Source organism: Mandrillus leucophaeus, unplaced genomic scaffold (assembly GCF_000951045.1).
Source record: "Mandrillus leucophaeus isolate KB7577 unplaced genomic scaffold, Mleu.le_1.0 Scaffold297, whole genome shotgun sequence".
NCBI classification, from domain to species: domain Eukaryota; kingdom Metazoa; phylum Chordata; class Mammalia; order Primates; family Cercopithecidae; genus Mandrillus; species Mandrillus leucophaeus.
In genome coordinates, this window is record NW_012103109.1 from 462,836 (window position 1) to 475,550 (window position 12,715).

At 44.4% G+C, this 12,715-nt stretch overlaps 1 protein-coding gene across 2 annotated transcripts in view; it reads right to left on the reverse strand.

The window, feature by feature from the left end:
- Positions 1 to 7,162: 7,162 nt before the first annotated feature.
- Positions 7,163 to 12,715, reverse strand: part of NTRK3 (neurotrophic tyrosine kinase, receptor, type 3) — a 389,076-nt gene continuing 383,523 nt past the window's right edge. For both annotated transcript variants that reach the window (XM_011986286.1, XM_011986287.1), the window contains 2 exons: positions 10,714 to 10,872; positions 7,163 to 7,565 (listed from right to left, as the gene is read on the reverse strand). In XM_011986286.1, the coding sequence (XP_011841676.1) occupies positions 7,380 to 7,565; positions 10,714 to 10,872 (345 nt within the window). In that variant the 3' untranslated portion in view covers positions 7,163 to 7,379. The remainder of the gene's footprint in view (positions 7,566 to 10,713; positions 10,873 to 12,715) is intronic.

Consider the following 12,715-nt stretch of genomic DNA (forward strand, 5'->3'; position numbering starts at 1 on the left):
GTGGAATTTGAGACTCTGGATTGTCAGTCCCATGAAAGCAGGAGGATAGGACCCAAAAGAAAAAGAGAAAAGAAGAAAAATGAAGAAAAAGTCTTCTTCACTGAGATTTACTTCTCCACTACGAATGGCAGAGATAAAATCACCTGGACCAGGTTTATTTATTCACTCTAGAGGTAGGCTCAGAGGCATCAGTTACATGCCAGGTAGCTATTAAATTGAGACAGAACATGGACAGATCTCCAGTGAGGAAAAAAAATATTGAATGTGTCCTACCATTTAACACACTACAAAATTAGTCTTTAAAAATAATATGGAAAACTCCCATGTGCTCTGCTGAAATGAAAGAATAGTTCTCAGACTTGGACTTCAGTGTTTACACTTCTTGTTGAGTTTTAGGGATGTTGCATCCAAAAGAATGTCAGTGATCCAGCAATCCTATTACTAGGTATTTACCCAGAGGAAAAGAAGTCATTATACATAAGACACAGAGATACTTGCATGTGCTACAAACATGTGTTTATAGCAGCACAATCTGCAATTGCAAAAAGTGGAATCAACCCAAATGTCCATCAATCAATGAGTGGATAAAGAAACTGTGGTATACAAACACACACACACACACACACACACACACACACACATATATATATATATGATGGAATACTACTCAGCCATAAAAAGGAATGAATTAATGGCATTCAAAGTGACCTGGGTAAGACTGGAAACTACTATTCTAAGTGAAGTAATTCAGGAATGGAAAACCAAATATTGTATGTTCTCACTGATACATGGGAGCTAAGCTATGAGGATGCCAAAGCATAAGAATGACACAATGGACTTTGGGGACTTAGGGGGAAAGGGTGGGAAGGGAGTGAGGGATAAAAGACTAAAAATATGGTACAGTGTATACTGCTTGGGTGATGGGTGTGCCAGAATCTCCCAAATCACCACCAAAGAACTTACTCATGTAACCAAACACCACCTGTTTTAATAAATAAGTATATAAAAATAAGTCTTGAAAAATATAATAAAAGACTGTCAGAGTACACAGTAAATATTTGAGCTCTCAGTCTACCTTCACTTTCAAGAAAGATGTCTAAATTTATCATTGCCTAAAATGAGAAGAAACCAACTCCTTTCGTAAGATACTAAACTGAAAAGCAAGACCTGAGTGCCTGGGTGTTTCTCAGAAGTAGATGTTCAACAGGCCTTTCCTCACCTCTGTTACCTTGATACATCTTCTATTAGAAACTTCCAGCTGTGTCAGCTACAAGTATCTCCTGCAAGCTATGAATGTGGGTCATGACACTGAATAAAAAGCAATATTTGCCTGGGCGATTAGGAAAAATTAATACAACCTACTCTCCTGCCTCCCTGTGATGAAAGAAAGATAGCCTAGTTCACTGGTTCAAGACATTATCTCCTACTGCAAATGTCAAACAGGGTTTTGTTTTAAATTTGGAACTTAGAAGTAAACTAGAAAAAAAGGGAATCTGAGTTTCGTTTCTTTGACCAAGAATTCCAAGTACTTTGAAGGGACACCGCCGCCCCCCAACCCCACCTCCACAGGTCTCACAGAATAGCATCTATTCTGGTACACTGAGACTTGAGCCAAAGACAGTTCTTGCTGCAAACTATAGATACTTTTATAGGCAAATAAGGAAAATATGCTTGAGGAGAATGTGCCACGCAGAGCCTCTGTCAGTAGCCAAGATTCAGCTCTTTAGGATAGGGCAGCCCATGCTCAGAGCGAAAGCTCTAATACCCAATGCAGTGACACAAATATTCACCACACCTACTATGGTCAGCAGTGCCTGTCAGAAACAGCAATCAATGATCAACATCTCACATTCTCTCTGTCTCATCCCTCCTAGGGGGTGGTTTCCCCTGCAGTGCTGGTGGCTTCTATACCAACCCCCAAATAAGATGTGATAGAAATGGCTCCTGTGTGGTCATCTATCAGGCAACCAGGAAGAATGATTTTCAGATGCTCAGAATGTTAGTCAGCATAATTTAATTCAGAGAGCACCAAATGATCAAACTTTACAAGACGACAGATTTCCCATCAGAATCTTCCTGAATGTTTCTGAGGCCAGTTCATCTCCAGATTTCTTATCTGCAAGAATGGTAAGGCTCAAAGAGAATCCCAAATTGGAATCAAGTTGCTGGCTTCAAACAGGCCTCCTTTGAAGTCATTCCAATCAAATATATAGAAATAAGCACACAATGTACACATACATGTACTTTCGTTAGCAAGACACTCCCAGTATTACTAAGCAACACCAAAACATTTTCCCAAGCCCATATTGATGTCTTAATAATGATGCATAAACTTGGAATTTTGCTGTAAAATCTGTTAAATATTGGCTGAAACAATGTATTTGGTATAAAAAAAGAAAGTGAAGCTTCAGGAACCAAAAACACTGTGACTTCAGCACCCAAGCCCTAAACTAAAGGTGCTATTTTTTTTTTCTCTGAGGCAAATGCCTTTGAGTCTTCTGACATGTTGGTTCCCTACCAAAGCAGACAATAGACATCTCAGGGGCCTTTGGGACAGCTCTCTGGACTGCTGGCAGGTGGGTTCATTCAACAAACGTCCCTGGACATTCCTCTGCTCCAGATTCCGAGGAAAGCACTAAAAAGATCCCTAATCCCAAGACTGTCCATTGCAATCACTGTACTTTGGAGTCAAGGTAATACTGCTGCTGTTTGGTTTGGAAAAGGGGAGCAACGAAAGTCATTAGTCATTCCTGAATAGAAAAGGACTTTGGTAAACAGTCTGCAACTTAAGACGCTGCCCTCTGTCAAACGTCCCGGCCTCTTATAATAAGCATTAAAAGATAAAAATATTGTCGGTTTTGACCCAGAGATGATTGCCAGTGGCCTGCATGAGAGATAGGCAGGCCTCTCTCCATATCTTGGAATAGTTTCTGCCAAGTGTTAGCATGTCGGTTTTGAACAGGGAAGGTTGACCAGCTGAGGAGAACAGCCTGGTGAAACGCAGGCAAGGGGCTAGGCCAGTAACCTCCTTTGAAGAGCATAAAAATGAAATCTCCAGCTTGTCTGCCTGGCTCCCTGTACAATATTCCTCAAATCTACCAGTCACCAGGTCTTCTTTCATTGCCTCCTATAACCAATCCTTTGCCATTGGTAACTTTTCTTTGTCTCCTTCCTTATCTTTCACTCTATCTTTTATTTTTAAAAAGCAAGTATATAAAAAAAAGGTGGGACCAGAACATAGCTTTAAAAAAATGAAAAGGACTCTAAAAATATCTGTACAAACCTCTTAAATGTCTCAGATGAGAAATTAGCTGATTTGGCCAAGGCCACGTAGGTAACTAATAGCAAAATCAGAAATTTTGCTGGTCTTTTCACCCTGCCACTTTTCTACTTAACTTCGAATGCATCCTGTACTCTCCCGGCATGGCTGACTCACTTCCACTTCTGAGTTGAGTCTCGCACAGCCCCAGAAACTGGCTGACAGCTCTCCTGTTGGTGTTGGTTTCTGTAGTATTTAGCACCAAAATGACTTGCACTAGTGTATTCCGCAAAGTAAGCATCACTAGAGAAGAACATTCATGTTCAACCTGAACCCAGAAGGACCAAAGATCCTTTGCCTCAAGTGGGAAGCCTCTGTCTAGGTGTAATTTGTGCATGATCTGCTAAATGGAGGAAACACCACCTCCTTTTTATTGTTTGTTGACTAGAGGAGGCTTAGTGATGCCCAAGGTCCCCTCAGAGTTCAGGGAAATCATTAGAGGGCAGCATTAGGCTCACATCCAAAGCAAAGAAGAACTGGGAGGTCCCGTGGCGACGACACCCTACTCCAAGGTGGATATCCAACAGCAGGTCACTCTCACTCAGTCCAGGAGAGGATCTGGTGAGGTCGGCATGGCAGAGAGACCAGCCTGGGTGCCCTGGAGCATTCACCAAAACACACCAAAGAGCTCACTTCAAAGCTAAGCTCTCAGAGGCAATGTGACACGGTTTTCTAAAATGTGGACTTTGGTATGGGAAGATGAGGGTGAAATGAACTGGAGTGGCCATATTGCCCAATCGGATGTCATTTCACAACACATTTCATCACATTAGGCTCTTAATAAATAAATAAATAGACCATCGACAGTGCTTTTCTGGTATGTAGGAATGCCAGGATGGGAAGCAGAACAAACGCACCCCTCCTGGCTTACAGTCGTCTCAGACACTTCAGACTGTGAAATTTTGAGACAAGGGGCAAAGAAGGAGAGGAGTGTCTTATTGGAACTCAGCCTTGCCCAGGCCCAGTGAGCCCTCAGCAGCAACTGCCTCCTACCTATGCAAGGCTGTCCTGCCATTTCAGAGTAGTGCTGAGAAAAATGGCACAGTGACACAACGTTGTTAGAATCTGAGAACTCAGAGCTAGAAGGGGCTAGAGATTAGCAGATGTACCCCTTATTCTGCAGATGGGGAAACTAATACACAGTGGACTAAGCCTTATCAGTCCTGTCCCAGTATAGGAGGGACAGGTGTGTCCCAGTACATGCCACACTCCCTCGAGCCATAGGGTACCCCTGCAATTTCCATGGCCCTATTTTCTGCCTCCTTTGCTCTCCAAAAGAAATCTTTTTTTTTTTATCTGCCAAGGTTGATAAATCAAAGCAGACTCTGTATAGAGAGGACAGCCAGAGGTGAAGGAAGACAGGTCCTCCCTCTCTACCTTTCCCTGATCTGCCCCTCTCTCTCTTGCACTCTTCCACAGCCAGCTGCTTACAATGGACATGACAAGAACATGATCCCAAGATCAACGTGAAAGCCCATGGGCCTAAGGTGCCAGCAATCTGACAACCGTGGTCTCCTTCAGTGCTTCTTGTTCCCCAAGGAATCACCTTCTTTCATTAGGCCATGACGAATCGGTGCCTGAAGATAAAACCATAGCACGGTCCTTATTCCCAGTTTTCCATCCATCTCCAACCCAGTTCTTCTCCTGCTTCTTCCCAGCCCAACAGTGACTATCAGTTTTGAAACACACAGCCAAGAAGATAGAAGCCACACAGCGTTTGTTCAGGGGAGGATATGGGAGAAGGGAAGCAACAGGAGCATTGGCACCTCACTTCTAACCAGAAGACAGTTTTCCCTCAGGCCCCTCCAGACCATGCCCTCCCTGAACACCTGTTCTTAGCTACCCAGATCAAAGCCAGACTGTGCAGTTTCATCCAGCACTCACAGCCCCAGCACAGTCGTCCTCTAGGTGGAAAGACAACAGAAGTAATTGTCATAGGACAGTAAAGGGTTTTCTTGAGGTGGTCAATCCAAACAGCTTTCCCCAAAGTCCTCAGGGGCTAGGAGCACAGCACAGTAAGAAAACTCACACCAAACTCCCATCTCACCTCCCTACCCTCCCAGTCCAGCTACCCAGCCTCCTTGATCCCAAATCCCAACCATGGCTACAATCTGAGCACAGCTCTTTACTATTCAAATAAAAATATCTGTGGGTCTACAAAAAGAAGCAAAACCACAAACACACAATTCAGTCCTAAACCCCACATAGGGAGGCCCACATTTCAGCTGATTTCAGCTAACCAGGACGTTCAGGCTGCTGGCAGTCTTTTCAGCTGGCAGTCTTTTCAGCTGGCAGCGAAAAGGGTAGGCCAGAGGCCCCCAGGAGGTGAGTTCCAGTTTGGCAAAGGTCAGTCCATTAGGTAGCTCTGTGCTTGGGGCAAGGTGGAGGGGCCCAGTGGCCTGGGAGGAGTACATCCTCTCCTCCCCAGCAGAGGAGCTCTGTGGGGCCAGGCTGTTGGCTTCCATGTTTCATGTGACAGGGAGGCCCAGAGGTCAGCCCCACTGTGGTCTGTGGCAGCAGCCAGGAAGGCAGTGATTCCCCAGTGCTGAAGCAGAGGGAGCTGGCCCCAGCCTAGATGTTTCCTTCCTTCTCTTCGGTCAGGGCTCAGGCCTCGTTAAGATGCCAAGCCTGCAGCACTGGACCCTCCTCATTGGACATCTCCCAGAGAAGCCTCAGCCCTTCCCCCTACCCCAGCCCACAAAAGTGATTTCTCAGCCCCTGCGTTTTCACAACAGCTCAAAGGCAGATGCATCAATCCTCCCAGGGGCTGGAAACGTGAGGAGAATGCCAAGGGGCCTGGCGCAGGTGCCAAGTAGATCCTCCCCTGCTGGCTCTCACCCACTCCACTGCTTGATTTTCTGAAACACTCACTGCTCCAGCCTCTCACTAGACCTGGCTCCCTTCCCTGGCAGTGGGGTTTACCTGGGACTCCGCAGAGACCCAGGAAGCGGGGTCTAGGATCTAGGGAAGCAGGATGAGAAACTGAGAGGACCAGGGGGCATTTGTTATAACGACCTACAAGCAACCATGTCTCTTGCTATTGCAACCCTAAAGCCTGCTGTGTCTACATTCAAAGATAACATGGGGGACCTATTTCTTAACCTCCTAAGCTTCCCAGGGGCTTGAAAGTGGGAGGTGAGGCCAAGGAATCTTTGCAATGATGGAAAAGACAGGTGGCAGTGTCTTGGCAGGGTCCAGGTTTCAGTTATTTTTTCTTCTGTGGTTCTTTTAGTCCAGAAAGTCCAGTTCTTTAAGTTCTGAGAATAGAAAGACACATCCTTTGAAACTCCAGCAAGAAGCTTACACCCAGGATGCATGCGGTCAGCTCTTGTCATGGTTTTGTGTTGTGGGGTTGTCTGTTCTGTGTTTACCCATAGGTGCCATCGTCGATTCCCAAAAGCATCAAGATTACACTTTTTAGAATGGACAAATTAGAACATTGTCCTGAAGTGGAGGAAATGGGGAAGAAGTGGAGGCAAGGGCGCTGCTCCGGCGTCATTTCTTTGCTGAGCGCAGCCATGCGGTCCTGGCATGTGCCTGTGGTGAGCTTCTGGGGTAATAGGCACACACAGCAGCGACTGAGCACCACCTTAGCTCCTCCCGTCCCAAAGCTCCCATCCCAAAGATTGTCTCTCTGCTTGGTCCAGGTCTTCTGCTCCGAAAAGCCGTAGCATTAGAAGCATGGGCCACAGCTTAAGTCAAAGGGAATTTTCCTTTGTATTATTAATATTTTAGAGTTTCTGAGTCGTAAAAGTCTTGTGGTTGTCTGTATCAGCAGCTTCTCTGTGTACTAGAGAAGATATCTCTCTGTAGATATAGATTGATAGATAGTTAGATTTATAAATATATATATATATATATATATATGCCAAACTGCCTTACAGGATTTTTTTTCTTTCTTTTTTTTTCCTTTTTTCAGTGTTGTATGTGTAGCAGGCACTTGAGTTTATATGAAGATGTTTGCTTCAGTCAAGGATGGAAGGAGTTGTGAGGTGGAAGGGAGATGTGAGGCAGGGAGAGAGGAGGCAACAGAGTATGAAGTCATGACCACCAGCCACCACTAGCCGAGAATGTCCAGGTAGATTGGGGTGGCCTTCCCCAAAGCATGGAGGATTTTGTAGATCTCCTTGATGTTCAGCCGCTGCTGTGGTTCCCTCTGCCAGCACCCCAGCATGACATCATACACCTCTTTGGGGCAGACTCGGGGCCGCTCTAAAACACGACCTTGGGTAATGCACTCAATGACCTGAAAGAGTGAGGAGAACAAGGAAGTTACACCCAAAGCCCAGCCTTGGTCCTGTGGCTCAGAATCGGCAAAAAGCAACAACTTCCCTGATTAGTTTCAATGCAGAGCCGAGGCTCTCGCAAGCACAAGCTAAAGGTTAGGCTGCAGACAGCACTGGTATGCTTGTCTGTCCGGTGCATGGTGCAGTGAGCAGCACTGGCTGGTGGAGCCCTCTGCTGCCCTTCATATTCCACTTCTTGGGCCAGGCCCGCATTGACCATTGACTCCCCACACTCTCTTCTCTTTTACCTCACTTTTCTTCTCTAGTCCTGAATCTCATCTGGATGACTGAGCTGCATTTATTTTTCACTTGATAATGGACATGGGCTTCTGACCTGTCTCTCCCTCTCTCGTGAGCCTGCCTCACTTTGAAATCCCCCCTGAAGGAGCTCTGCACCCTCTGGCCCCTGCACGCCTGTCTCCTCTTATCTCTCATTCCTGGCAGGTTCCCAGTTGCAGACTCTGTGCACGTCACCACACTTGCCTCTGAGTCATTACATAGGACCATTTTGCAGCAAGACCCATCTTTCCCTGCCGTTTGCACTAAACCATGTTTCCAGTTTCTCTTAAAGTCCTTAACAATAGGACTAACTGCTTGATTCACCACTGCCTTCTGGGTGGCCAGTTCAAGTCCATTAACCTCAGTATCTCAGCATGCCCATCTGTAAGATGGAATCAAATGTCTGCCTTAACCACCCCCAGGAGTATTGTAAGGATGAAATGAGACCACGAAAAGGGACTGTATGGTCCAACATGCTGAAGGAGTGGCCATAAGGAGTAGTAGGAAGAAAACAAGTAATGCATGGCTGGCCAACCCCAGCAGGCCACTTGAGAACCAAGTGTATAATTTGCAATGCATTTCCAATTCCTCAAAGACACTTCTTTACCGACAATGAATATGTGCATTTTCAAGGCCTCATTGTCTAGTTTTTAGGTTGTTTTTCACTTCTCCCTAACTCTACCACTGCATAACTTCGGTCAAGTCACTGACCCTGAACTTCAATTTCTGCATTTAAAGATTGGTCGTAATGATAAAAATACACAGAATAATCTCTAGCTCAACAGCTGAACAAATATTATTTCCCTTCTCTGCCTCCATTAGTCTGTATGTAATTAGGCAAGAGCACTGTCTTTTTTCTCCTTTGCATGTCCCTATGCTGCTCAACAGTGCCTTGTCTCCAGTATTGTCTCACGTCACGCTGACTTTGGGAGGGCTGGTCAAACCATTACTGTGTCAGCATCCGCCTGGTTCTATTCACCCTGGAGTTTGTGATGGCCCCTCGGCTCATTTCTTTACCAGCCTGGTAAGTCTCTAGTTGCTCATATTTCCCATTCGTATTAGAGCCCCATTTCCACTCTCCATTACCTTCACCTCCAGGGAAAGAGATTCAGCTCAAACTACAGCAGCAGCTGCTAATGCCAAGATCAAAGGCACCAGGGAGTGTCTCTTCTAATGTTGGACTATCCAGATTTGTTGATTTCCATGGAGAAACTGATGATCAGTGACTATCAGTATATGGCTGCTATGGTGGGTGGAGTAGGGGAAGTGGCTGAGGGCAGAAAGCCTGCCTTTAAGACCAATGCCTCTGTGAGTCTTAGAAGAAACTGCAAACACCCCATTAGCTACTATGAGCCAGCTCAAGAACAGAGGCTGAGTCTTCTGTTAAGACCAGTAGCAACCTCAGCCCAGAACTTCTGTTACTGGGGCCACCAAACTACACGGAGGCAGTGTTCAGGTGCATGCATGGTGTGTGTGTGTGTGTTTGTGTGTGTGTGTGTGTGTGTGTGTGTGTGTCTGTGTGTATTTCTAACCCCTCCTCCCCTGGGAAAACAGTAGCAATTTTTTAAAACACCTTAACAAGTGGGTTCTAGTATATATACTTTCATTATTTTAAAAGATTGTTAAAATACTTTGTTCTACTTTGGGAAATGTGGTCAGGCCCCATTGAGCTTGTGAATCATGAGATAGTACACATTTTAAAAAATAACTTCTTTTCAGTCTTTGAAATTCACTTAATTAAGTGGTCAAGACATAGGAGAGCAAAGACGAACATAGCTTCCAAGAAGAAAGACACTCTCTTGAATATTCAAATAAGATTTCAATACTAAAAGATTCCTGTGTTTACATTTTCCCAGCAAACAGAACCATAAAAAGAATTACAATGTTTCATAGGTTGGCTGGGATGAAAGACTGAGCTAGTTACTGCCTAAGAACTGCACTGAACTCCCTGGGGCAACACGGCATGGTCCATGCATCACTGAGAATCATCTTGATGGGCTCTGGAGGCAGAGGAGTCCTAGGATCACACCCCAGGCTTTGTCCCTGCCTTGGAGGCTCTTACCTGTGAGACCCTGGCCAGCCCATTTCAGTACCTCAAGCAGACCCCCATCCTTTAACCTGAATCTCAACAGGTGTTTTTGCAAAAATTACTGAATTAATAGAGCTAACGTGCTTGGAAAAGTGCCTGTCACTAAATGTCAGCTACTATTAATTTATGTTTACTAGCATTTTGTATTATTGCAAGTTACAATTATAAAAAATAGAATGTGTATTTATTACTATGTTTAATAGTAAACATATTAATAAACCTAGTAAAAAACATAGTAATAAAATAAACCTGGTTTATTTTATTCCTAGATGTTCACACATGGCTCTATCAGTTATAAAACTGGCCTTCCCAAATTGACCATCTGGTACATCCCTGGGCTTGGCATACCTAAAACCTTTGTGCACCCATATTATGTGGGCATACTAAGTAGTGGGTGTTTCCACAAGATGGCACAATTGAAAAACTCATAGCTGTTCTATGTTTTCATTTTTTGTCATAGTGAAACATTTGTGGTTTTTCAGGGTAGCAGATTTAAGAGAGCCATGACTTGAGTCTCAATTTAGACATCTGATTTCATGCTCTTTTGACAATTATACCACATTTCCTACAGTTTCATTTTTTTTTTCCTACTAAGAAGCTCTCTGCTCCCACTAATGCCTACATTCCCTCTGCTGTCTCTAAATCCCACCTAATGTCTTGTTCAGTAGGTGCAAGTCCTGACCTGAGATAGCTCTTATCAACCCTCCTGCAATCAAGATTCCTATGCACCCCCTTTTTACCTCTGTGTTTGAGAGTTGGAACCATGGCTGCTTTCCATAGGTGAAGATCTCCCAGAGGATCACCCCGAAGCTCCACACATCGCTCTCTGTAGTGAACTTCCGGTACATGATGCTTTCAGGGGGCATCCAGCGAATGGGGAGCATGGTATGTCCTCCCACCTAAAAGGGGTTGAGATAGAGGCACACAGAGTGACCAGATGGCCAGAATGAGTGTCATCTGTAGCACTCTTCACACATAGACACACTTTTAATGCATCCTATTCTAAGATAGCCACAGCTTTATGCAACTTCTATCAGAGGTGTGTGAAGATGCTGACTTTGGAGACCTATGATAAAGGAGACAACTAGACTAGCAACTAGAGATAACACCTGAGGGAAGGCAGGTTCCTTGGCACTCAGCATGAAGAAAGATCACAAGGTAATCTGAAATGAGAGAGAAGATTTCAGAATCCAGCACTACAGAAAAACCTAACCTTAAGCGCAAGTCCAGCAAGAAGTCAGCAGAATGACTATGCCAGTCACCAAGGATCAGTATCTGCAAACATCAGGTTAGATTCTTTGCTGCAGTGGCACAGTATATTCTGTGTGCATCTGACTTGAGAACTTTAGCTTCTAATTGACAATCTTGAATCCCTCACCACAATTTAGAACTCGGTGTTTCAAGGGAAGGAAACAGAGACATTCCAAAAGCATAGAAGACCATGTGCTAATAAGATAGGAGGTGGACAGAAAGAGAATTCACCACAGTTCTTAGTAAGATCTCGAAGGACAGTAAGGAGAGTCTTTAAAAATAGCCTAAGGAGGATATCAACTACCTATGAATCTGCCAAACTGAAAGCCAAGGGGAAAAAGAAGTGACTGACAAGGACAAACACCCAGGGTACCCTTCCCTGAGAAAAACATTAGGGAACTCCTCACTGTCCAGCAGGTTAGAGAAGTTAGCATAAGTGGGAGAAAATTCACAGCATGTGTGAAAACTCAGGAACTAATTGCATCATTAGTAAATAGATTTTTGGGAATTGAAACTTTTGCCTAATACATGGAATTCATTGTTAAAAAACTACTTAATATTGACAAAAGAGTTGTCTACATATGTCCTGATGAATTGCTACTTAAAGTTCTTATTTCCTTCTTTTTTTTTTTTTTTTTTTTTTGATACAGAGTTTTGCTCTGTCACCCAGCTGGAGTGCAGTGGCGTGATCTTGGCTCACTGCAACCTTCACCTCCCGTGTTCACGCCATTCTCCTGCCTCAGCCTCCCTAGTAGCTGGGTCTACAGGCATCTGCCACCATGCCCAGCTAATTTTTTTTTTTTTTGTATTTTTAGTAGAGACGGGGATTTCACTATGTTAGCCAGGATGGTCTCGATCTCCTGACCTCGTGATCCGACTGCCTCAGCCTCCCAAAGAGTTGGGATTACAGGCGTGAGCCACTGCGCCTGGCCTAAAATTCTTATTTCTATGGTGGGTCAGTTAGAGAAATAATAACAATGATTAATTAAAAACGAATAGCTTGGGAGATGGGCAATCTTGTTTCCAAAAAGGGAAATCATGTTTGCCTTAACCACTTGAAGAATTTTAGGTGATAAATGATAATACAAGTTTGCAGAACAGTTCTTTTCTTTCCATTTTTCTTTTCTTTTCTTTTCTTTTTATGTTTTTGTTTTTGTTTTTGTTTTGAGATGGAGTTTCACTCCTGTTGCCCAGGCTGGAGTGCAATGGCACGATCTCCGCTCACTGCAACCTCCACTTCCTGGGTTCAAGCGATTCCCCTGCCTTAGCCTCCTGAGTAGCTGGGATTGTAGGCATGAAACACCATGCCTGGCTAATTTTTGTATTTTTAGTAGAGACAGGGTTTCAGCACGTTGGTCAGGCTGGTCTCGAACTCCTGACCACAAGTTATATACCCACCTTGGCTTCCCAAAGTGCTGGGATTACAGGCGTGAGCCACTGTGCCTAGCCAGAAAAGTTATTTTCAACCTGGGACTTTCTAATCAGGGTAGC